This window comes from Conger conger, chromosome 12 (assembly GCF_963514075.1).
Source record: "Conger conger chromosome 12, fConCon1.1, whole genome shotgun sequence".
Classification (NCBI taxonomy): Eukaryota; Metazoa; Chordata; class Actinopteri; order Anguilliformes; family Congridae; genus Conger; species Conger conger.
Window position 1 is genome coordinate 36,188,201 of NC_083771.1, and position 27,577 is coordinate 36,215,777.

At 39.7% G+C, this 27,577-nt stretch overlaps 1 protein-coding gene across 1 annotated transcript in view; it reads left to right on the forward strand.

Moving 5' to 3' along the window:
* Positions 1–6,661: 6,661 nt before the first annotated feature.
* The window catches only part of LOC133141577 (E3 ubiquitin-protein ligase ARK2C-like), a 30,749-nt gene continuing 9,833 nt past the window's right edge, over positions 6,662–27,577 (forward strand). The window contains 6 exon segments of the mRNA XM_061262143.1: positions 6,662–6,732; positions 9,700–9,791; positions 9,794–9,862; positions 25,994–26,303; positions 26,768–26,893; positions 27,338–27,467. Coding sequence (XP_061118127.1) covers positions 6,662–6,732; positions 9,700–9,791; positions 9,794–9,862; positions 25,994–26,303; positions 26,768–26,893; positions 27,338–27,467 — 798 coding nt within the window.

Consider the following 27,577-nt stretch of genomic DNA (forward strand, 5'->3'; position numbering starts at 1 on the left):
AGGCCGCGCGGACAATGGCCCCCGTCACGTATGCTTCGTCTCGGAGCTCCAGGGACTGTGGTGAAGAGGAAATGCACACCCCTCGCATCAAAAGGACCTTTCTCTTTAAGCGTTCTGTTCAGTCCTTCAGGTCTTCTGGTCAGGTTTTACCTCCGTGCCATATCAAATCTCGGCCTGATTTGAGTCAGTGTGTTAAGGACAAAGTTAAATAAAGTTAAAGGTGCTATACACTTGTGATTGCTTCGTACTGGAACAGCAGCTTGAAAGAACATACTCTGACTCACCCTTATTTACATAGTTTAGTGACATGCCCATGGGCATATGATACTGGTTTTTACACAAGCGTTTAATATAATGTAAATACAGTCAAATGATTTTGCTTCATATTATGTTCTATGCTCAGCCCAGTGCTCACAAAACCAATGTGTGATGGTATTTACAGTTTTAATTTTAACTGCACAGGAATTGTATGTTAATGTGTAACTGATTTACTGTGAACGTGCTGTTTATAACCCGCTGTTCCTCTGGGCCCCTGAGCTCAACCTCCAGAGGTCATTGTGAGTTACATGTGTATTAATAATACAGTTGGTACATTCAATACAGTGTGCTGAAGTAACGCACTCCCTTCTGCACGCACTGATGACATCATTGGACAAAATGCATATTAATAATGACCTTGAGCTGTTGGTACATAAAATCTACTGAAATGACTGGGCCTACACTTTATTTTTTATTATTCAACAGTAAATTGCATGTATTTGAATTTGCACCACAGTCAAATTGGAACTTGTTTAAGTATATTGTGTAGGCCTGCACCCTGTTTGTTAATGGTGTTCAGTTTGCCTTCTCTGTCACGGCACAATGGTGACAAAGGGCACTTCAGAGAGGGGGAATGTCTAGAGTACTCGGTGTAAAGTAAGCCCTTTAATGGTACAAAACTGACATGTTTTGATGTCACTGCATCTTCACAGTCAAATAAGAGGCATGCTACCAAACCGCAGTTCTTAGTCTCCAAAAGGTGTAGCCTCTAATTGATGCAGCTCATGTGCAACAGTCCTAGCACATGCATCAATAGGAACATTGCCAAACAGATAATAGCCAGTCATAAACAATTAACAAATAATATTCTAGTTGTACCGTGTCATATCACCAATTATAGAAGACAAGGTAAATTAAGTTCCTTACTGAGACCTCAAGGTTAAACCGTATGTAGTGTGAATCCAAGACGATTGATAATACCTCCTCCTCTTGGGGACGGGCTGATCATCTCAATGCCCCAGAAACACGAGGATGCTACAGAACCATCCATTGCTTGCACGTTCTGACGTGCAATGGCGCAGTCAAGGTTTTTTTCCTTCTGATATCCACTTTGTGCTTTAAAATGCAAGTTTGGCCCACATCAGCTAAACCACACGAGTGCCATTACAGTTAATAAAAGATTGTATTTCATACTTTTTACCAGTACGTGGTAAAATACTCAGATACAGCAGCATATGGGCCTTGGGAGGGGACGATCGTCCGTGACGGTTTCTAGCCGAGCGGGGGATTCCCTCGGACTGCCGCGTGTCATCTGTGCGTCCGACGGCGCGCTGTCCCCCGCAGAGTGACCGTGTCATTGTTGGCCCCGGCTGTCTAGACGGCTCCGCCAGCAGAGACAAAGGCCTTGTGGGATACAAAAGGGAACGGGGTCAGGGGGTAAGGACGGGCACCTGGCACTAGAGGGCCACGTGGAGCACGGAGGCCCCATCGCACAGTAATGAGAAAGTTATGGGGAGGGCAGTCTGTTACTCTAACCTTTGTGTGTACCAGTGCCATTGCACTGAAATGTACTGCGCTTCATTTTGCCCTGTGGTCACGCTACACTGAGCCATTCCAGATCGTAATCTGTCATGATGGAACGCACTGTCACCGTTTCCCGTTTTGTCGCGGTTTTCGGTTTGTGCTTCTCTGTGCCACAGTTTACAGCAATGTTGCGCTGCACCGATGATTCAACTCTCTCAAGGTGGATTTAACAGATCTGGAGACCCAAATCAAGTATATTGTCAATATTGTATATATATTGTTTTTTCTTTCCATTAGTCTGCTTTTTGCTTTTTTTTTTTTCAAAAAGATTTGGTCAATTCTGTGCCTTCATTTACAGTCAATACACATATGTTATCTTCATTCATATAGTTATCTATTGATGGTTTTCAGCATATTTAGTGATGTTCAGACTCTCAAATGGGATCAGCCTGCTGTTGATAGACTTGGACCAATGGAAATCTCTGCAGCTCAAACCAGAACCTTTGAAGCGAGGAGATGACTTTGATGGAACTCATTTCTGTACTCATAAACTCTTTAACATTTTCCGATTTGTTATGGGTGTCCGGTCTGAATAGAATTTTGAAGGTCAAATTTTGCAACAAAATTTGAAGCCTTCAGATTGTCTTCAGACATATGTCCACACATGGTGTCCTACAGTGATTGAAAACAGTGGAATGGAAGCATGTTTATATTGATGCATTTTATGGAGAGTATTTAGAGGTATTTGCAGCCATGAGAAGGCAACATTTGAGTGGTATGCTGGTTTGAGTGTATCCGATCAGTTAACCTGCAAGCAAGATTTAGTTCTAAAGGCTTAAATCTGCTTTGTGTGCCTTTTGGTCTTTTACCCCCATAGGAGACTAAACCATGCAATTAATGACCAAAGTTTAAACTGGTGACTATTATCCATTCCGAAGTGGAATGAATTGCCACCTCCACTTGAAAATTCACGCTATTAATCCTGCTGTGTAATCACATCACCACTAGAGGGCGACTTCCAATAACAAATTGTGTGTTTGCATCACAACGGGGGGTCATGCAGGGTTTGCCATCACGTGAATTGCCTTATGCCAGGCAACCGTGCATCTGCCTTGCCTTTGCATTCCATTTCATTGTGAATGGAGACATGCGCATGTTGTTTAAAGCCAAACCAAACCCACCCCTCCAATGAAAATGATTCAATTCTCTTTGTGCTTCAGTTCTATTTCTGCTTTGTGATTAGCTGTATTATACATCCACCCAGAATTGTATTTATATTTGTTACATTTTTACTGTTTTTGTACAATTGATCTTCTCCTACTTACTGCAAAATCAATTTATTTGATCGCTATTGCATGCCATATCAATTTCAATGTATGTCCTTGTTCTTCGTTTATAATTGCACAAATCTTCTCTTCGTTGTTCATAATTGATTAGATTGTCAGTCAAATTGTCATGCCTTGATTGTGGAAACAATTGAAGTATTGGGAGGAGGAAAGCTGATCCAATGATTCAGATGAAATAGACTTTTAGCAGAAAGTGATGCCCCACAGACACAGTGCTGGTGAAACATTGACATTTGAACCATTGAAATACTGGTACATTGCATTTTCCATCTCTGTGGTCTGTAATGTCTCATGCTTGACATTGTGTGTTCTTAAGCTTCATATTATGGAAGGACATTTTCAAGAGCCACACTCTTTTTCGAAACCACACGGTTTAAGGAAGTCTCTGCAACACACTCACAATAAGCAGGCTGAATGGCTACAAATGATACATCTGAACGTATGCAATTAAGTCCATTAAGAATAACCAGTGAGCATCTACTTGAACAAAGGAATGGTGCAAGTCTCAACATAGTGTGGTTTAACGCTTGTATCCTAAGATTAGATTTGCTTTCCTAACAATGAGATCCACTATTTTGTTTCTCTTAATAACACATGACACATGCCTGAGGCAGCTGTTTTGGAGCATGAAATTCAGGAACATGGAGAAATACACTGGTGTGCCAACAAAGGCAACGGGGAGCTTCATTACTTTTTTAAATTACTCATTCAGATTTGTGTTTTTCTCCTAATCACCCTGGTTATTAAAGGATCAAATCACACTGATTAATGCCATGTGTTGACAATTTGTAAAGCAGGGAAATTGCTGAACCATATTTACCAAAGCATGTTCCCTAGTAATACTTTTCTATGGAGTTAGACAACTAAGGGGGTGGGGGGTGCTTGGCTGCTTTTCAGTACAATGGCATGCCCAAACATACGCATTTTCAAGGATGTGAGTGCCGGGGGCCTGTACCAGTGTTAAAACTGGCAGCTCCCCTGATTTAAATGGATTTACATGTCTGCCCCGTCCACCGTCATCTGTCCCTGTCCTAGATAATCATCACAGTTCAGGGAGTTTTGCATAGAGTGATGTCAGTACTGAAGAGAGCTGACACCGGCCAGCAAGTTACTGCACCTGCCCCCCCCCCCCCCCCCCCTGGAGGTCAGCAGCATTGTGTTGAAAAGGCTTTGGGGGGAGGGGGAGGGGGGGGGGGGGGTTTGTATGCACAGCAGTAGCACACTGCCTGAGTGGGGGTCAGGGGAGGGCACCTCAAACAGGCGGATGACGTGAGTCAAAGCCCCCAGGCTGGAAATGCTGCAGTGTACCAGCAGCAAGGGGGGAGCATCTTTCCTCTCTCACTCGGCGTTGGTTACCTACTTGCACAGGTAACAAAAGGTTACGATATCACTCAGTGAATTCCACAGCACTTCCTGGCTCCTCTAACACACGAACACCTTTTGAGAAGGAGAATCTCTGTCCTTGTGAAATATTTTTCTGGGGAGATACTGCATGTGCTCTAACGCATTGTGAAGCCTTGCACCAGAACCTGAGCTCAACAGTGTTTTTTTTCCTCTCCGGGCTCAGGTTTGGACCGGGTGTTAGATTTGCTATGCAGCTGATTTCTCAGAGACCATCTGCACGCTGGGTTTAACCGTCGCTGTGCAGATGCACTCACCGCTGTGCCAGATGGCTGAGTCACAACCTCAGTTTGGATGCGCACTGCTTCCCTCATCTGTCCGCTGAACACACCATGCGTAGGAACCTGACATGTTTAATATCCATGTTCTGTATCAATTTTATTTGCTCTGCTAATTCCCTATTGAATAACACAGGTTAAGGATAAAATGTGGAGATTAAGCAGAAGCATGATAATGACTGAGAAACTGTCAACATCTAAGCCTTAACTTGCAAGTGGTCTACAAGTTATTATCCACTCACTGAGCACTTTATTAGGAACACCTGTATACCTACCTATTCATGCAATTATCTAACAGCCATGTGGCAGCAGTGCAATGCATACAATCATGCAGATACAAGTCAGGGGCTTCAGTTATTGTTCACATCAACCATCAGAATGGGGGAAAATGGGGCATGATTGTGGGTGCCAGACGAATTTGTTTGAGTATTTCTGTAACTGCTAATCTCCTGGGGTTTTCACGCACAATAATCTGTAGAGGACCTGGAGGACCCATGGTCGCCTAAAGCCCCTTGGTCGACCGAAGCCCTGCTGTCTCCTGAAGCCCTGTTTTCTCCTGTTTCATTTCAAGTCCAATGTGCAGTCTAGAACTGCCGACAACTGTAATTCTTAGAGTTAATAAATAACTAAATTAAATTCATACTGAGAATTCCAAACACAACGAATAGTCCAGCTTAGTTTGTTTCTAGACTGTTTAGAGAGATTTTTTGATGGATAATAATGATGTTCACACACTCACACTTCAGAAGATAATTAACAGTGACCTAAAATGACTTCCCCAAACCAATCAAATAGTATGACATCTTTGGAGACGTGGCCAAAGCCCATCCCTGCAAGTGATATAGACAATTAATTATCATGCATTACTTTCTGTTAAAAATGTAATCAGTTTTATGACTGCTCTGAAAATAACAGCATTATCAGCATCACGGCAGTAGGTAGAGACTCTGGCCATTTCAGGAGCCTCCACAGTTCCCATGGGCAAGTGAGATGTTCCTGGAAGAGGACTGTTCAGTTTGGCTTTGTGGCTTTAACCTCGGTGAGCATTTGTCCTTGCATTTGTGCCTTTCTCCCAGGATCACTTCAGTGTCACACAATGGCTCGCTGTTTCTCTATCTTTTCTCAGGGACTGGTACTTCCTCGACTATAAGTATGTTCAGGTGGCAAAGTGCAATTGCCCAGAAAAATCAGGAAACAGGCTTTATAGGTGTGAAATAATACAACTATTAATTCTGTTTATCCTGCCTTGAAACAGTGTTGTAGTCTATTACTACCTAAATATATTTTGTCACTCTCTGACACTTGAGACATTAGGGTGGGAAAGCAGAGCTGTGACCAGGCAGCATTAAATGAAATCATGCTGCAATATAAACAGCTTCCAGTGTTTTGAAAGCATCCAATTATACCAGGTACAGAAAGCAGGGTGGTGGGAATTGTAGAGCCTGCAGTTCCAGGCTAATTTATTTCAGAGTGTTTTGCCAAAAGTCTCACCTCAGCCTATCCTGCTCCATCGGTTTGGTTTTCTTTTGAATCTTTTGCCTTCTGAAGCAGATTTAAGGTGTTAAAGGAGAAAATCAGCTGATTGTGATGAATCAGGAGGGTGAGACTGGTGTCAGTGTGAGGTGCAGCCATGTGAACCTGGCCTCTGTTATACTGTGGATGGAGCTTTCAAACCTCCGTTGTGAGGGTCAAAACAAAATGCAACTGGTACAGTCTTTCCTGTGTGCTCCAGCTCAGAATGTATTTAGACATAGAGAAGAAACATTCTTTTGAAGACATTTTTTGTATTCTACAGAAATAAAATATCAAACACAATATCTGGTGAGTCAGACATTGTCTGTCAGGGTTGACAAAATGGCTCCATCAGCCTCCATCAGAGAAGGGATATACACAAAGAAGCATAAAGACCTGAAAGTGGCTATTATGTCAGATCTGAGACAAAGCATGCTGAGAAATGTAATCCATATGCATTGTCTTATGAGTGGACACATGTAATGTGTGCTGACGTGGTTTTGCCAGGAAAATGGACTATTTAAGTATGATAAATTTGCCAGTGACACTGACAATTATTCACTTCACTTACCATGTGGTGACTGTGAAAAGTGGAATAAACGTGGCACCTGTAAAACATTAGCCAATACATTGGAATAGTTACCTGATGAAATGAAGTTTACAAACAAATGAACAGATTTATTTCCTTGGCTGGTTTCTCATCATGAACAGATAATCGGTAGCTCCACAGCCAAAGACTCAATCTCAGAGTACATTGGTATGTTTCCAATCAGCCTGCACCAAAAATGTATATATGCATCCAATTTCAAGAATGAGCCCAATGAAATAATAACTAAATGATACCCATGAGCATTGGCAGTGGATAACAGGAAGGCCTCATTATGAGGCAGCGGATTTGAATGTACTCCATATGCTGGGGCCAGCCCTCAAATACAAAGCAAGATCTTTAACAAAGAAACCTGCCCAACAGATATCATGTTGGTCCTCAACAAAGCTGAGAATATAACGGCTATTTCAGGTCTCATTAACTGGGCTTCACTTCCTGCACTTTGGAAAGATGGTGTGTGGTGCGAAAGAGGTGCAAGGCCTTTTGTCCAGGTTTATTTAGGCTTCACACCGCGGATAAGAATAGTGTCTGCGGCCATGCGCTGTGGAGGTGCCCTGAGACAGTGGACAGAAAATGCAGAGATAAGCAGACCACTCTTCCCACCCCACCCCCAACTCTTTTGTGTTTGAGCGATGGCTCGACGCACTGCTTTCCTGTCTGAGTGATGGAAATGAGCTGGGAGACTGGCATATGGAGCTGAGCTCAAGCCTGATGCTTCAGCAGCCAAAACCACCCCATCTGTTAGCATATCAGGCACTGCTGGGTTCATTATTACGGAATATTAACATTACGAAATACTCGCCTAGACATGCCCTGGTTTTGGATGGCTGCTGTTCCCGGAGGTGCATTTATGAGCGTTTAATGACTCTGTTCAGTTAACAACGGCCTTAACTGAAGTGAGCAAACATGGTTTCCGTTTTGATTATCTTGATTATTTCAAGGGCTCTGGAGAAGGCAAAGGCCTGTAGGACAGGAAGTAGATTTTGAATGTTGCTTCTCTTAGGAGTTCACACCACCATTTGCTTACTGTCAAATTTAAAATATAAAACCAAAACATTATATAGCTGATATCAGGCAGAAACAAGCATAGCATCAAATTGCATCACAGGTTTAGTAGTAAAGAGAGAGTTAGGCTTCATAATTCTAAATCATTCATAATTATATATATACATGCACACACACACACACACACACACACACACACACACACAGTACTGTGCAAAAGTCTTAGGCACCTGTATAACATTCTGTACAGATAAGATTCTTTCAAAAATAATTCAATGAAATGTCCTAAATAAACGTACTATACATTTTACATTCAATTTTAGTAATTTGGAAGAATAGTTAAAAACTGAATCAAATCAATATTTTTTGTGATCACCCTTTGGCATTAAATCTGCATCACTTCTCTGAGATATAGAACTGCAGGACAGCGTTGGCTAAGACAATCAGCAGGGAGGTTGTTCCAAGCAAGTTGGAGAACTTGCCACAGTTGTTCTGCAGACTTTGGTTGGCTCCTTGCTTCTGATATCAGACAGCCTTGATCAAGTTTTATGTAAAAAGTAGTAAATTGCATCCAGTAATATGTTCCTTTTTTTAATCAAATACAAACATATCTCTGTAAAATTAAATCTTTTGGAAAAAGAATATTTGGACATCTCAAATGTCTTATTTTATACTAACACACACACAAATATATATATATATGAAGCCAAATTCTATATACTTTTGTAGACCAGCACTGTTAAACTGGGCCAACATAACACATCAATCCTGAAGTATGAAAGCATGAAAGCCCTTTAAATTACTGTTGCTGTCTAGTGAGCATTGTTGGTGACTTGAAAATATACTTCCTGTAGCATTTAAAGCAAATAATTGAAAATTTTGCGAACTTTTAGGTAAAGTTTTATAGTTAGCTACATCAGATTTATAAAGCTGCTTACCTCTGGATGATGGGTTAAGCTTTTTGTTTTTGCTATTGTCGGACCTGCCAGTGTTGCACATTCATCAACATCAACATTTGATTTGAGCACCTGGCTGGGCTTTTATTAGTCCATTATACAGCTAAATAGATTAACACTTTTTCCAAAGTACTTACCAATTGTGCAGTTATCACACAAATCCACAAAGTTGGAAGGTTTTCTGCCTACTCAGCCTCAGATTAGATCTGATCATTGTTTGCCAGTGCCTGTTACTTGCACTACTATATACATTTTGTTTTAGATAAAATGAAAAGGCTGAACAACTGCTGTCATATTTATATTATAAGCAAGATGATCCAAACTTACATTTTCTCATCTAAAACTAGTTTTTTCTGAAATCAATTTGTTTTATTTTACACATTTCAGTAAAATTACTTATATCTATTTCAAATCACCAGGACATCAATGTATGGATTGCACGTTAAACCTGAAATCCCTGCTGTCATGTTAAGTGTGATTATTCATTCAGTAATTTTCAATTATTCTATGTGTAACCCCTATAAATATAAATCACCCAGATATCATATTCGTTTTTAATTTTATCACACAAGAGCAGCAGATGTGAAATTTAAAAAATACAAATCATTTAAAGAAACATTATATTCTTAATGAAATGCAGGCTCTGGTATGATTTATTATAGGTGCGATCTGACAAAAGAAAGCCCCTTGTAGTGCACGTAAATCCAACCACCTGATACGCTGTGTGATTGGATGTCTCACTGCCACAGGAAGCCAGTATTTTTGCCTGGGTGCTCTGTGATTGGCTCATTCTCTCTTTGTCTGCGAGGCAGCTGCAGAATCTGCTTCACATTTGAATGTATAGGGGATTGGAAGGGACCATTTCCATGGGCCATCTGTCTCACAGGCTGCAGCACTAACAAAAGGATCCCAGGATGGTTTTAGTGCATGTTGGATATCTGGTTCTTCCTGTTTTTGGCTCAGTAAGAAATAGAGGTATTGTTTATTTTTTATTTATTCCTCACGATTACATATAACAAGATATGCTGTTTTATTTATCAACCACAAAAGTAACTAGCCTGTTAGCTACGTGAGCTAACGAACTAAGCAATAATCACGTTTGCATTGGGTACTAGCTAGAGTGTAGACAAGATATCAGACAAGCTGTCTATCATCGTTAACTGGCTAACGTTACGTAGCTCCTTAATTGTTAGCTTTGCGACATGTTATTTGCATAATAGATAAGTTCATTTGTAACGTTACCTAGCAAATATGTTGGGGTTGTTCAGCGAAATGGTCGTATTAAGGTTTACCTCGCTACATTTTTTTAAGCCTGGCAGCTAGCTAACTAACGTTAGCTAAGATAGCGAGCAGCTAAGTCGTTGAGCGTATCACTCCTTGCGGTGCTAGAGTAAGTTAGCCTGAAGGCTAGCTATGTAGCTAGCCGGATTTTTCTCTGAGTAAAATAATGGGCCTTGCTATTATTTACTTGTTATAATTGTCGTCACATTATTCCTTCGGACAGTTTCGAACAATTCATAACTACGATTACATTGTCTCGCTAGCTAACGTTAGTCAATGCATGCTCCGAATCGTAACGTAATGGATAATATGATATAACGGCGAACATCTCGAAGCAAAATGTCATTGCAGTTAACAAAAAAGAGAGTCTAGTGAACCTTGAATGACTGTGTAGTAAATGTTTTTCTCATGTCGCCAGAGTGAACTCCTCGGTGTGTCTAAGATAGCAAGCTAGCTGGCAACCATGCAAAAAATCAATTACAGCTATAATTGGAGAAAAATCCCAAAATTTAGATGGGAACGACTTGGTTTTCATTGTTCAGGTCATCAGTGTAACTTAGTTGACATCAGTCGAGAATTTGCAGAACACCATTAATTTTAATGCAGTACCTGTGCTGATTATGTAATGATAATGATATGACGTGCCTTTAAAAAACACACAGTAGCACCAATGATTTCATTGTGCTTTTATTTCTGTTCTTTTTTCCTGTTTCATAGTATCGAGGCTGGCTCTACATTCTGCATTTATCAGATCTTTGTCCTCCCCTCCATTGTGTAGCTAATGATCATCTGCTGCTGTGTGGTGTGGCCTCTGCCTGTACTCTGCATTTAGCTGTATTGTGAATCCCTTCTTCCCCATTTCCTCTTTCCATCAGAAGACGACATTGGCATTAAAAAGAGAACTCACTCATACAGTTCCTCTTGTGTAACAGACTAAAATAACACCAATAGAAACCTTTTTGTCTTTTTCTGTCAAGTTGCTGTATAGTTAATAACCCATTTGTAGCACTAGAAATTAAAACAAATGTCATTGTGTACCTCCCATCCAGTCTTAATAGAGTACATTATGCTGTAAATTCCTGTAAAGTGGATACATTTTGCCTCGATTCGATTATAGCCGGGCTTGATCGAACACACCTGATTTTTCGTCTCCATTTCCCCTTTGAAGGTGCATTGTACCATATGACTTTACGATCTGGCCAAAAGTGGTAGTAATCGTAGTACTTAATTATACTGCAATAATTTGCATTAGCCGAAATTCGATGCCGTCACGGTATTATAAAGATTTGACTTTGGAACAAAGTGAACTCATTCGAAATCATTTTCGTCATTTACCACCAAAACTATCTATTCTCATTTCACAATGGTACACTGCACCTGTCTTAACGGTTAAACGGCCAGTCATAATCCTGTCCATGGTGTGCAACCCTTTGTTCCCTTGAAATTGAATGAAGCTGCGTAGCTCGCTAGCTAAAATAATTGGCAGCACAACACCTAAACAATTTGCCAATAATAATAATTTCCCTCGTGATTCATTGCTATGCAAAGTTCCACCTATTATCAAGTACAAAATGCTATCCATTTCACAGGGATATATTTATTTCCTGCACTGCTATAGAAATCCTCTCTTTTAGAATCAAAAATGTCTTTATTCTTTGGTTGTGGTTCTCTACCTTTTGTTCTTGTATTAGAAATTAATGCATGGTCATGTTTTTATTCTTTTGTTTTACATTGAATAGCAAATTCCAATGTAATCTTTCTGTAGAAAAGATGTACCCTGCTGTACTGTAATGTGCTGTAGCATACACATCTGCTCATTGGATGCTGCTTTTGTTCTGTTAACCCTATACGGAGCATGGTGGGCCTTGCCTTTGATCTTTTTTTGCATGGAATTATTATTACACAGTTCCACATACTAATATTTTCAATAAAGAATATAGTATTTTTTCCTAACCTTCAGTGTGCTTCTTGCTGATTTCCATTTATTGTCTTTCCCCCCTGCTGTGACAAAGATAGACTATTCCCTCACATTCTCCATCATAAGGCCTGAATGAGCTGATATCTGCAGTCATCTCTGTGGTAATTGTATGGAGGCACTTGAAGGTGCAGCACTTATCACAGAGTTAAAATCTTAGGCAAAAAAAATATTTGCATTTGAACTAAAAATAAAAAGCCATTTGATTGGAAAAATGAGAACAAAGAGAAATGTTTAGTGAAGGCATCTGTTCACTGCCTCCCAGTCAACCCAAATTTCCATCTTGTCATTCGTTTCAGTACACATTGGTGCTAGCTAGCCAAGCAGCCACTTCTGCTTCAACCATTGTGAATCTATTTTGAGCCATCTCATTGTTTTTTATACATCAGAATTTTAGTTTATTTTGTATGGATGTTTGAAAAAAAAAGAAAAAAAGTATGTGCTTTGTGCCAAAATGCTACTTGAGTGCAATGTATGATCGTTGTGTGGAGCAGAATTCACTTGCATGACCATTCCTGATGCTCATAAATTGGCATCATTTTGTTTCTGTGGGAAAAAGACTGCACCTTTAAGTCTCTCTGATTGACACAATCTCAACACTGATGCAAATGCAATGTAGACGTTTGCCTATATGTGGATGTTTTTAATATGGGATACTGGAATCATGGAGTTCCGGCAGTTTTTAGAATAGGTAGGAATTTCTGGGTGTTCATAGCAAGAAACAAGTGGGGATCAGGGTTACCTAACTGACAAAATAACATTGTGTCTAACATTGTGACCCTGAACACATCTAAAAGGATACATGATTACTGTAAGCCATGCCAACATAGGAACAGTGCACATTAGTTGTTTGGGCTAGTTTTTTTTCCCCCTTCCACTTGTTAATGTTTTAACAAGAACTCTAGATGCATGACAGACTAGCTATATTAAGCAGTAACCTCGGTGCTTATTGTGTGCATTTTGGCTCAGTAGATTAAGGATTTCTGTTGAAAGTGGGCTTTGTGCAAAACGCAGGACATTTAACATAGTGAGGTCTTGGTCTATTTGAAAATGATGTTTTCATGAAGTCTTGTGTACCATAGCTGTTAGCTGTTTCCAGCTGAAAAGGCCTTTAATGTTTTATTGTGATAAATTTCACATTTCCTTGCCACTCATCTGTGAGCATGCAGCTCAAAGTGATTACAGACAGCTGCACCGTCCACATTAACGGTATACTCAATCTGAATCCTGAACAAATATTCTGTTAACCAGAAGGAGAATGAACAACTTAGAAACTCGACTGTTAGTAAGGTTAGTTGGAAAACTACTCAACTGTCAACCAGATTTATTGATTAATTATGTCTGCAACCGTGTAATAATATGAGTAGTCAATATATTCCTATATGCCTGCTTTGGGATTAAAGGGCCTTAGTGTTTCACATTTGGTGTTTCATTGGCTTTGGAAATGCATGTGTGATATGCATTTCAGTATTTGAAGTTTGTTGTTCAAAAGGGTAGGCTTTTTTTGCAATTTTTTCAATGGCAGTGACATTGTGGTCTGGTGGTTTCTGTGTAGTAAGACGAAGGCCCATTAGTGTTCTTAAAACGAAATTCTCTTTTCACAGTGTATTTTTCAATTTTAATATATATTATATTTTAAAATATATTATAGCTCAAAACCCCAACACCTGCAGTTCTTAGAGACAATGGAAAAAAATGTTCTTCAGTTTTTATCGCATCTCAAGGTGGAATTTCTCACTTTTGCAAAGTGTTAATTCAAAACTCTGGCACCATGACATCAGCAGTTGAGTTCCATGCTGCAAAGAATGGCTTATGTTCAATGTCCTATACTTTTACCATTTTTATATATATATATATATATATATATATATATATATATATATATATACAAAAAAAGGTCTTATGCTTATTTGTGATTCTAATATTTATCACTTTCATTAAACAGTTATGCTCAGTGTCAAATCTTCAAATTAGTGTAGCTGCTGGCTGTGGCTCGTTTTTTGAGTGTGGAGATATTTAAATCCTGTTCCATTTATAATTTTCCCTCAACCAAACTAAAAGGTATTTTGCCAAGTACAAGCTTTGGTTGAAAGAGTTAAGTTAACTTGAAAGACTTTTGCTTCTGCAGATACTTATTTTATGGGAATGTAGTGTCAATATTGACATTACAAATAAGCATTGTCTTGCCATTCGTAGTGACTTTTCCTTGGAGTCACAGACAATGGCAATATGCAGTAGGTACATTTCTCATTCAGGGTAGGCTAAATTAAGTCTTTTCAGTACCATGCTTATAGCAGTAGTTAAATATGCAGTCATTTGTAAGACCCATTTAATCATTACAGTTATTCAAAACATTACATAGGAAATCATTTAAATTCTTTGCAGGTCATATTACGCTATTCAGCTGTCATTGTTGCTTCCATTTTGCATTTAAGATCTTCCCCCGACTGGTAATGGTGTGCACGAAAATTAAGCTGACTGGCTTTACTTTCACAGCTCTGAGATTGGAACGGTCAGGGATCTATGGTGAGTCATTGTAGAGCTCTAACAATACATTAAATTTCATTATTATTACTATTATTTTATTATCCCTTCTTTATTTTTTGGAAATCTTGTTTTCTGAAAAAGCATCAAACATTCAACATAAGATCTATAGAATAGACCGGTAAACACCGCGTAGCCTTCTAAATGTAAATTTTAGACTAAAAACATGTATGTGGCCTCAGATCTGCAAAGATGTAGTTTGGCCTGGATGTAAAGCAATGTGAGGAAAACTCACGTTTTTAAGAAGGTTCACAATTAAAAAATAAAATAAAATAAGGCAAATTTTTGTCCTCTAAAATGTTGAACTCAAGTGACCCCCAGCAATCATTTGAGAGTCAAACACATATTTGGTTTTAATGGCCATGGAAAACCTGCTTGGTTGAGTATCCATTGTCTAAAGACTGAGTACCATCCTTTCATTTATTTTTGCGCATTAGGCATTGAGAAGGTTAGTCTGTCAGTGTATCAGTCTTTACCCTCCGAATGGAAGCGGCACTGAATGTCTGAATGGATTCTCCACATGAGCAGCTATATTCTTCATTTCCCTAAAATTAAGGTTAAATCACTCATTCCACGATTTTTGCCAATATAGTATAGCAGTGAAGTCTATGCTTCATTAACTATGTATTCAGAGGAGGCCATTCTTTTCCCTTCTGGCTGTAGCAGCCCTGACTGGTGTCATATTCCCAAACTGGTACAGTCCTTAAATAAAGCCTTGATAAATTATGACAGGTGCTTGTGTGTGAGTTATACAGACCATAAAACCTGAATGTACAGCTTCCACATAAGAACAAGGTCACGTCTCCTTTCAGCCTGCCATTTTTGACACTGAACAGCGTAATTACATGCCACATTGTTATGCAGAATCAATAGCCCCTGCATAGTCCTGCATTTACCTCTCTCACAAAGCCGGATCCACAGTACAGAGAGAAAGAGAGAGGGAAGGATAGCAGACCGCAGCTGTGCAGCACCTCTGTTCACATTCGTAACTCCACTGACAGTGCTGGGCATCTGCTACTTCATAGCTGTGGTCAGGGGAGGTTTAACATGCTGGGAAGCTATGTGACGCATTCCAGCAACTTCACCACTAGCGTCAGAATTGCCCTCCCCCTCACTGTCTGAATGTCAGACTGCACAAAACAAAGCCCAATGAAGCCATCCTGAGCGTACTGAGTAAGCACTGTGATAAGTTACTGGTGTTATCAGATTCTGAAAGCGTTATCTCCTTGTTGCAGCAAGACTTAGCCTAATGAAGGCTTTTGAAAGAGTGTGATAATGAATGGGCTTTTCAAATTAGTGTCTTCTACTGTACATGTCTCCATCTTTTGCAGTTGCTCCATTTCTGCCTCTTTAGGCATTCTTGGTGTTTTGCAGATGGACCTATTTGATCTGTCTCTGTAATGTCCCTGCAGTATGTTGCATTATTGATGCAGTTTGTATTAGGTTTGCTGCTGTAGTTGTCCTGCAGGTAGGGGTTATTGTGTGGATTAAGTACAGCAAATACAGTCCTTAACTCAGAACATTGCTTCTTCATATACATGCTAAATGGAAGGGAGCTACTTGGGTCAAAAAGTCTAAATGCATGCTGTGCCTCCTGGTATTTGATAATTTAGTATGAGTGCAGATGGAAACCTGGGACATTTTGTTACACAGATGTTACTTATGAAAACACAGTTAACTCTTTTCCTGCTCTTCAGAAATACAACTTGAATTCTTACTATCATAAAAATATTAAGTTTGCATTAGATTTTTATTTTATTGTTTTTGCCAGTGAATCACATTGATCAACACAACATTTAAAAATGCCAATCCTGTAGCAGAGTATTTGTACTCTGCTAAATATAATATAATATTATAATATTATATAATTATATAATTATATATTATTATATATTATATAATTATATATTATTATATATTATATAATATAATTATATATATTATATATTATATAATATTATAATATAATATAATATTATAATATGGTATACACTGATGTAAATTTTGTAGGTATTGCACTAAGCTCGTAAGGGAGTGTACCATGTGGTTAGTTCTGCTAAGTGTCTGTTGTTGAATGTTATATATACAGATACACCTGTGCTGTGCAGTCAGTTCTGTAGCTGTGTAGAATAGAGCTTTTAGTACAATCAGTTTGGCAATGACGAGCTGCCTTTAGTGTATAGTAGTGCTAGTCCTGCCAGCCCCTAGTGTGTAGTAATGCTGGTCCTGTCAGTCCTTAGTGTGTAGTAGTGCTGCTCCAGGTCTGCCCTTAGTGTGTAGTAGTGATGGTCCTGGTCAGTTCTGGGGAAGACTGCTAAACTATTTTTTTTTTTAGTATGAATGTTCTTTTCTATCTACAATGAGTGTTAAAGTGTTTTCAGTCATGTTGAAATTATGGTGCTTATTGTGTAACAGCGTGTTCAGTATGGTCTGTTTTGTAGGAGTGTGTTGTACATGGTACAGCCCAACTAAGAGTGTGGTGCTTTAAGTATATAAAGAATCGCACAGCGCTGTGAGGTCTATTAGAGACTGTGCTCATGTTGCACAGCAATGTGTTCTGCAGTTCAGTGGGAAACTATTGAAGTCAGTACTGTCAGATGGAGAATGGATTGCACAGTGCTGCAGGAGGGCAGAGTATGGGTGCAGCGTGTGTTTTACGAGGCAAAACAGACGCTGTCTTGCCAGCACGGCTGGTTGGGAGTGACTGGCGGTGGGGGCTGCTGTCAGAGGGTCAGGGAGAGAGAGAGGCTCCACTGGCGAGGGGCAGTGTGCTCAGCGCCACACTGGGCCTGTCATTCCTCAGCTGAGTGCTGTTACTTAATGAAATTCCACCTGCATCCAGTCTTACCTCCAGACTGGAAAGATTGAAGGGCCTGATTTGGTTTCCAGTAACGTTACTGTCCTGGGGAGGAAGGAGAAGTGGTGAGGGAAGTCATGGCTAAAATGGCACCCGGAGGCTGGAACCATGTCAGTAACAGATGAGTGTCCATAACAGATGTGAATGATTTCTATTCATATTCACTATGCAAAGGAAAACAGTGAGGACCAACCCTACTTAAAACAAACTGGTCTTCCATTTATTCTCCTTCAGTGGCATCCAACCATGTGTGTGTGTGTATAAGACTGAATGCAGTAAGGCTGAAGGCTTGATGCAGTAACTACATATCAAGTCAGTTCTTAGTTGTTTAAACCATACAGTCTTATATTCACAAGGGGAAATGACTGGATTCCTCCATATTTTCCTTCTCTTTTACAGTCATCCTGACATATCTGATACATTTGGGAATTTAAATATTTACTCACATCTATTCAAGGAGAAGCATGCACAAAAATCACTAATTATGCTGCATGATTTAGTAGACAGTTTTAGTTCAGGCCAAATGTAGCTTTACAGCTGTCCATTTAGGGAAACACATTGACAACAATGCTGGTCATTTACTTGAATTAATGCTACTTTCTATCATCTTTCATAGGCATAAAGCTGCCATTTTTTGCTTCACTGTGGTATATCCTTGTTGTAGTAATGCACATTCATTCATGCATTTTACAAAAACTTTTAAAAACTTTACAAAAACATGCTCAATGATAAAATAATTATTATTATATTTTGTATTGTATGTTGCACTTTCCATTTAAAAAATGCACTTTGATACACTATCAGTGCATGTTACCAAAAAAAATGTGATTGTTGTGACTTTGACCGTGGAATGATTGTTGATGGTAGACAGGGCTTGCGTATCTCAGAATCAGCTGATCTCCTGGGATTTTCACACACAGTAGTCTCTAGAGCTGGCAAAGAATGGTGCAAAAAACAAAAAAGAATCCAGTGAGCAGCAGTTCCGCAGACAGAAACACCTTGTTAATGAGAGACATCAGAGGAGAATGGCCAGACTGGTCAAAGCTGACAGGAAGATGGCAGTAATGCAAATAACCACACATTACAACAGTAGAATATTCTCATACAGATGTGATGGGAATGAGCATAATTTGTAGTAGGTCTTTGGCAGCAGTTTACTACCACTGCAGTTTATTGGCTTGAATTCTCTCGTCATATATTAGATTGGATTGCAACTCTATCAATTCAACTGACGACTCAGACAAAAGTGAATACCTACAGCAAACACAGCTGTCCTGTGTATCAGGAGGGAGATCAGAACTGTGCACACATTTCTCATGAGATAAAAGGAGTGTGAAATAGCAGAGCTTGCCTGTCATGATATCTGGATCTTCTGCATTTGCATCTATCATAAAAGACACATTTCCAGAAGCAATATCCCCAGAATACAATTGGAGGAGTTCATGAAAAACACATGCACATGTAAATTGAGTATCATTTCCTCATAACACAGTTTTGGGTGATGTTTAACATCTAAAAATGTAATTGCATTTCCCAAGGCTGTGATTGGGTGAGTAGCTATATAGAACTGTGCAGTATTTAAACAGAATTCCTCTAGTACTGGCTCAGGAGAAATAAACTGCATGATACGGTGCCAGCATGAACTGCTTTCTGACAGTTATGAAACAGTTAGAATATATACTCACTGAGCACTTATTTTTTAGACTTATTAAGTCTTCTGCTGGTGTAGCCTATCCACTTAGAGGTTTTTCAGAGATGCTCTTCTGCATATCATTTGATGCATGGTTATCTCCATTACTGTCAGCTTCGACCAGTCTGACCTCTCCTCTGACCTCTGAGAGACTCAAACCACCCTGTCTGGCACCAACAATCATCCCATGGTCAAAGGCACTTAGATCACATTTCTTCCCCATTCTGACATTTGTTCTGAAAAACAGCTGAACCTCTTGACCATATCTGCATGCTTTTATTGTTGCCACATGATTGGCTGATTAAATATTTGCATTTACAAGCTGGTGTACAGGTCTCCCTAATAAAGTGCTCACTGAGTGTTTGTATGAAGGAGAATAAGACATCCTGTAACCAATGAGGGAGGAGAGACTCCACATGTTCACTCAAGGAAAACATCAGTAGTCGCTGTCACAATCATACAATGCGTTTAGGACAAAGCAAGATCTCCACACTCACTATAATACATTGTCATCAGCACTGATCATTTACACACCTTGTCTTTTCGCAAATGTACAAGCACATGTACATCACAAATGAGAAACTATAGAGAGGATAGCCATGGTTTCTTATGTGCTTGCAAAAAGCACCATGACTGAGCCAGTATTAAGAGACAAGAATGTGGACTCATTAAATATTTAGAGTGTATCTCTTATCAAAAGGAGAGTTGTATTACATTTGCATCTGATTTATTCATTATTAACACATTTTCTCCTTGTACAGGGAGGCAGTGCGTTTTATTATGGTCTAATGACAAATTATAGCTCCCCATTTAATTTTCTGCTTCAGTGATACTGACTGCTATCTAATATGTGAAAATAATGACTTGAATTAAATTAGAGGCCTAAGACCTTGAATGTTTAACATTGTACATGGAAAGTTTGATGAGGTATATTCACTTACATGTTGAAAACCTAGTAATTAAAGAAGTTGAATCCAATATCATTTTGCTCCTTATACAAAAGCAAGGTGGCTAATGACCATTTGGAGCAATTTTACCTTTACCTATGATATAGCCTACTATCATTGCTTTACTGTCATTTTATCAGTAAAAAAATAAAATAAATGATATTGCAAATATTTATCACAAGAACGGAAAATAATGATAATGATAGCAATTAAAAATAACAGCATGCAAAATCCATTTATCCCTCATATTAACAAGTAATTATTTTAGCTATGAATCTCAAATGTTGTTCTTCTACTGTAAACTTGCAGCAATATAAATATGCAATTAAGATGCATCCATTGTATAATTGTCCCCTCTGGTCCAAATGATTATATAATAAGCCATACGCCATAATTATTTCTTCAAATTCCACATGTGTTGAATGAGGAATGGAAAACAAATCTCATACTTAAATTATGTAGCATACACTTCGCAACATCAGTTGGCCATCAGTTGGTCTCTCTCTTTTTAAAGGTTTGAGGCATATCCTAATTTACCTCCCGGTTTGCTTGTGTTGACTTATCTGGACTCACAGACAGGCGGAGGTAATGTTTTAGTGTGATGGGAATATGGTGCAGCTGTATCTTCCTGTTGCCTTATTTGGTGTCCTCTGGAGTATTGAGGCTGCGATGAGTGATGCGTTGGACTGGAAGTGGAGGAAATTCTGTCTCCCGGTAGTGTGATACAGAACCAATGTGATGCCAGAAAGCAAGAGCAGAGAAATACTGTAGGCTTCCTGTTACACTTGCAAAGTGTACCTGTTGTTATTTCACTCATTAGACTAGTGAGCATTTACTGGAGTAACTGGAGTAACACGCTGTTAGGGTTGTGGTATGGCATAGATTCTGTTGGGGTTTTACGAAGCTGATGATGTCTTTGTGCATAATCTCAAACGTATTTTTTCATCTGTGCCTATGTGAAATAAGTTCAGTGTTTTTGCTAAATATGTTGTGCTTTCAGGAAATTCCAAACAAAAGGCGTATCCAATTAAATAAAATTTAAAAACAAAACAAAAACAAGATGTTTCGCATTGACTAGTCATATTTATGTCAATGGCTGCAACAGTTGCAGTGTCTGAAGTATTCATTTTATTTATATTTATTTATTTATATTATGTTATTTTATGAATGAAGAAGTGTTTTGTGTCATGCATTGAGTCCCTGAATAGTGTTCAGATGATTGTAATCGAACTGCCTGTATTTAACTGGCAATGTTTTTATTTTACAATCATTCTTTGACCTTTGCTACTAATGCAGTGAAACCTTTACCTACTGCACGTTGCATATATAAAACATGGCTTAGTGCGCAATATGTTTTATAAAGATAGCAGTATCAAAGTAGAGTGGGCTGTGTATATTGACTCTGTCAGATGTTTCTCCTTTATCATCAAATTAGGTGTCAATAGGTGGATATTTTGCACTACCATTATTTGTTATTGATTTTTTGTCCTAAAATATAGTCGATTTATTCAGTATCCTTGAATGAATTAGTTATCAATTTCTAACCATGTACATACTGTCATCAGCTTATGCTATGGGTGCAAACAATACACAAACACAATCGATATAAAGAAAGCCTAATATGTGATGTACATAGAAATATACATATATAAGCACTTTAGATTGCTTTTCTGTTTGTTTATGAACAGAGGAAATGCAATGCTATGTGCTCATTAGATAGCTAGTTTGAATTAATTACGACACTGGTTCTTTCTCTTTAAAAGTTATTTTTATCCTCCCACTCCCTGCTTGTCTGGCCTGCCTGGCTTCCAAGCAAGAATCTTTGTACTGTTCCATGGCCAGCTTTATTACCAACAAGCCACGCTATGTCATATGATCAAGGCATGATTATGTGTATTAGTCACGAAAGGTAGAAGGAGAAATAATGTATTTTTATTTAATAACCATTTAACATGAGGATTTCCTGTCTGAAGTAATTTTACTCAAATTAGTTTATGTGATCATTTCATAAATTGTAGCCTGGCTCCATAGTCAGCCATAGTCACCCCCCTATCTAATGTAAACCACATGAAGCAAGCCTTTGGCATTGTTCAAAACAGGCAAATAAATCCATGGCTTCATAAATGAAAATATCTGTCCTCTGTGAACCTCTGCAGTGCTTTTAATCCTCTACATCCAGTTTGAGTGGCAGCAGAAAAACTGGCCCAGACTCGTAAATAAGAGTCTGAGCCAAACACATGCCAGCTTAACTGTAGCTGCAGGCCACCGTGACCCCTGAGGACATAAACACAAACAGCACACACTGTACAAGGTCAACCCTTTTGTGCATTACTATACCATAGATGTGTAATCTTGGGTGTGGCTGATTCAAGACAATCAAAGCTTTCACACAAAATGGCTGCCCACGACCTTACAATTGGTTGAATTTGCTTCAATAATACAATGTTTTTATTACATTACAATTATTTAGCTGACACTTTTATCCAAAGCAACATACAGTTGATTTGACTAAGCAGGGAGCAATCCCCTCTGGAGAAATGTGGGGTTAAGGGCCTTGCTCAAGGGCCCACAGCTGCACAAATCTTATTGTGGTTACACTGGAGTTTGAACCACCAACCTTCTGGGTCCCAGTCAAGAAATTTAGCCACTAAGATATGTGTGTATTCATGTAGAGGACCATGCTTTAGGGACAATTTGGTTAATGTGATGACTGTGGCTCCAAATTTCAATGAATATTTGACTCAGTTTGGCTACATATTCTGCACAGAGACCGTCATAGTTTGAAATGCATGTGGATCAAGAACACGATGGACTACATGAGATTAGCGATCATAATGCCTATATTGGCAAGTGATGCACATGAAAAGAGAAATGCATTGCAAAACTGTCACATTCATGGCTGACACAACTACCAAGGTAAAGTAGCAGATTCTGCTGAATTTCTAAGCTGACTGCATGATTCTAGGCAATGTTCTCCCTCTGCGATGGTGGTCATCTTGACAGCATGATGATCCAGTGTGTTTACATTATAATTATTATACAGATGTACTTAAACCAGAAGACAATTGTCACTTTTTACTGAGACACTGTCACAATAAACAATTAAAGTAAACCACAGTTATCTGCACTGAGTGGCTAAATGCATCTAGAGTCATGCAATTAATCAGGCTACATGTAATGAGGATGGTACACACAATTGTCCTAAGTTGTGGTAGTATACCATCTCTTTTCTTGTTTATTTTCATTGAAGCTGTGCCATTTATGTGCTCTCTGTTGTAAGAAGCACTGGTTTGATTGGATTTGCGTGAAAACAGACCGAGTGATACACAAGACAAATGTTCAGGAATATATAAAACATCCATGCATACCTTTGTAGAAATACTTCTTCTGAGGGGCCAGCAGAGGAGTGTGCTCAACATCACAACATTCAACATTTTTATTCTGACCAAATTTTACATGGCCACTGTACGTATGGGCGGCAGGATAAAGAGGTAGTCCGGCCAGCATACCTAAGGTTTGAAGGGTGAATTAAATTTGTTTCCTTTCAATAAAAATGATTTACCCAGTATAATAGATACAATATTTATATCGTTTTTATTAAAAGCATAGGTATAAACCCAGCATTATAGACGACATGTACAATGTGAAAGATGGAAAAAATTGTGATCGTCATTTGTACTCTGGCACACACTCCTAAAGAGGAATAACGAGAGCACCCAGCCCTTTTTTGATTTGTGTCGCAGTGCCGTATGGCTGTTTTTGATGCTGTGAGCACAAACAGCTGGAGAGCTGAACGGAGTGCTGCTGGAGAAGCAGCTCTTGTCTCCTCGGCCAGCGGCAGTAATAGCTATTGATTGTTTGACTGGGGCTGTGTGCTGTATTGCTGAATAGGCACATTAAAGGAAGCTTTACCCTTCAATTACCCAGAGTTTCCAGAGATAAACGGGAGAGGCACTTGCAAAATGACTACATGATTCAATGCTTCGTTTCCAAAATCTCAAATTCACAAACTTTGCCTTTATTTTAACCTTGTTGTCTACTCCTAAGTAATGTAAGTGTGCTGTCAGTCGCCTAATTTAAAGGAAAATTTATAAGATGCCAAACGTAAATGCTTTGCATTCACTCCCCTTTATATGGGAGAAGAGAGCATTCTCCAGCAGTATATCAACACTGAGCTGTTATCAGCAGTTCGCTCAGGGTGGGGCTGGAGGTTTATGTGTCAAGTCGATGTTTACCCTTTGTTTGTGAAATCCCCCACTGCAGACACTGACATTGAGTATATTGGAAAAACCAACCCCAAATAGACAAAATGTTTCCACTCTGCATCCACAGTATGTATATATTAAACGATATATTCTCACAAAGAATTTCAACGATGCAAATGTGGGAAATTACCATTTCTCTTCAAACATAGTGCTGTGTAGGCTTTAAAAAAACAATAGTAAATTGCCTTTATTTTCAGGCAAATTCAGCCAGTGTTACAATGCAGAACAGTTTACTGGTTTCTACCAATTTATTTATCCCAGAGACACGTGACTCACAAACATGACAGTCAAACAAAACATTTGCAAAGCTATTGAGCATCTCCCCTCCATTGAATACCACAAATAAAACTCATTGGGTCAGACAGAATCAAGGCCTCTCTTTATATCAAGCCACTCCTGCATCTTCTGCAGCTTCCATCTCAGGCCTTTGAGTTTCCCTCCATTGTTCAGCTTGGCTCGCACTCTTTAGAGTCGCAATCAAAATAACAGCCAGTAAAGATGCTGTTTTTCCTCAGGTTTCATGAAATAGATGATGTTTGCTTAAAACATCAGTAGCTAATGAGAGATATCAAAAAGAGACAGCACTTATAATGAGAGACGGACCCACAGCTTTGCCTGATAGAACCAAGCAAGGCTTGTAAAGGCTTTGAATATAGTGTTCTTGGGGACTGCAATAAAAATACAAATATCTTTATTTGAATTGCAGTCCTTCTGAGGTAAATAGGCTATGTTACATGTGTTTTTTCAAGAGGGGGAGGAGATTATGCTATTCCTAGCTATTGGAAGAACAACACGGTCAACTTCCCAGACATGTTGGAAGCATTCACCTTTCTTGATGAAAAGAGAGAAACAAGCATAATTTGACCTTCCTACACTCAGCCACATATTGTCGCCTGAATGCCTTTTTATTGCCTTGAACAATAGCTATAGCCCAAAATACGTGGCATTCACGGTGCCTTCACCGCTGATATGCGTCGACCCAAAAATACATTTGCCACACATCTTGGAGACGCACACCGCTGTCAATCTACAGATTTAAAGCTATGCTGGTGGGGGTGCAGGCAACTTCTCCAGACCCCATGTCAGCTGCTCCTGCACGTCCATCCCGTCGACTGGGCTAGCTTTAAATACACACCGAGCGGCACATGGTGTCCGCTCATGGGGTTTCTGATTCCGATAGAGGTGAGAAGCTGACACCAGGGCCTGAATGTGGCGCACGAACAGCAGTAGTCAGCACACAGGCTGCTGCCCATGCACATAAATACCATGTATCATACAAATCATATATGAGCACAAGCACACTGCACACACCAGGTATTTATAGACACCATGTGTGGAAACATGCAGCTAAGTGAGTGAATAGGGATATTATAGTTTATGAAAAAAAGAGCTGTTAGACTGGTTATAAAATGACAGGGGGTGGGGGGTCACAGTTATACTGGGTGCAGGTTAAGACATATACAGCTTCTGGATCCATAAGAATAGTTTAAAATGTAAGGTGCTGTTTTTCACATATTTGAATGCTTTCTTGTTGCTCGTTGTTCTAGGGGCACATTTCAACAGGCATCAGCACAGCCATGCTACCTCCTGCCGGCACCTCCACCTGGGCCCCCAGGCCCAGATGTCACCTGATTTCCCCCTCCCCCACCCGGGCCAGCCCCAGCCCGGCATGAGCGCCCACCTGCCCCCCGCACACCAGCACGCCACGCAGCTCCATCAACCCCTCGCTCCCCTGCCCACCCCGCAGTTCCAGGATGTCCCAGGACCCCCCTTCCTACCTCAGGCCTTACACCAGCAATACCTCATCCAACAGCAGCTCCTGGAGGCTCAGCACCGGCGGATTCTTCCACACTCCAGGTACCAGCAGCTCTGCCTTTCACCAAAGCCACAACACAGCAGTCACGCACATGAATACTATATGTACATACAGCTCTGCCTTTCGCCAAAGCCGCAACGCAGTCACACACATGAATAGTGTGCTGAATGCATACGCGCATAGTGCACATACATACAGTGGGCTCCAGAATTATTGGCACCCTTAATAAAATTTGAGAAAAAAGGATGCATATAATGAACAACATTAATAATAATCTATAGTTTATGTTAAAACATAGCAGATTCATAAATAATACTCGAGGTAAACAAATAATATACAGTAAGCCTCAACAAATCCCATTGATCCCATCTTAAGAAGGTCAACTCAGTAATCATATTCCATTCGGTATTTGTCCTGCTTATACTGTTCAGTGTGTTATTTCGAATGATTGATTTGTTTAAAAAATGATGTGTTTTTATATACCTCTTCTACTCCTTCTGCACAGACGCACCCAAGAGAGAGTTCCCCTGCACCCTCCACGGCTACGGTCCGGCTTCGATTACGCCCCCTCCATGCATGTCCCTCAGCCAATCACACAGCAGCCCCGCTACCTGGCGGAAGGCACTGATTGGTCAGTTGTAAACTGGTGTTTATTCATTCGAATAAGGAATAAGTAAGATAAGAAGAGTTAATGCTCTGTTAAATGTCATGTAAAATTGTATGATGATTCACTTATTAAGGGAACTGGAGAAGCAGAACTGGCCATACAGATAAATTATTTATTGATTTTTAGGCTGGAGCTCATGCAGAAATTGTTGTATATGGTTTGTATTTTTAAGCTTGCGCTTCTTGCCTTGAACAGCATTATACAACTGTTACAATTCAAATGTACTGCGTTTGACCACTCAATGTCAAATGTAGAGAGCATGTGTTTTAAGACCCCTCTGTTCCGGTAACTTCTCCCAGTGGAGCGTGTGACAGGCCCCACCTGTCAGGCAGACTGTGGTGGATGTGCTCTCCTGTGTGCCTCTGCTTCAGCGGCGAAAGCTTTAAACCTGTCCTGTGCCCTCCGCAGGGATCTGAGCGTGGACGCGGGCCTGTCTCATCATCAGTATCAAGTCCAGCAGCTCCCGCAACACTATCAGCATTACCTGGCATCTCCCAGAATGCACCACTTTCCCAGAAACACCTCCTCAGCACAAGTGGTGAGCTTTGTGTTTTTATAATTGTTTTGTCATTTCTGTCTGCGTCTAGATTTTGCAATAGAAACTAAGCTAATATTTCAAAGCAAATTTCAAAAGAAAATAAAGCAATG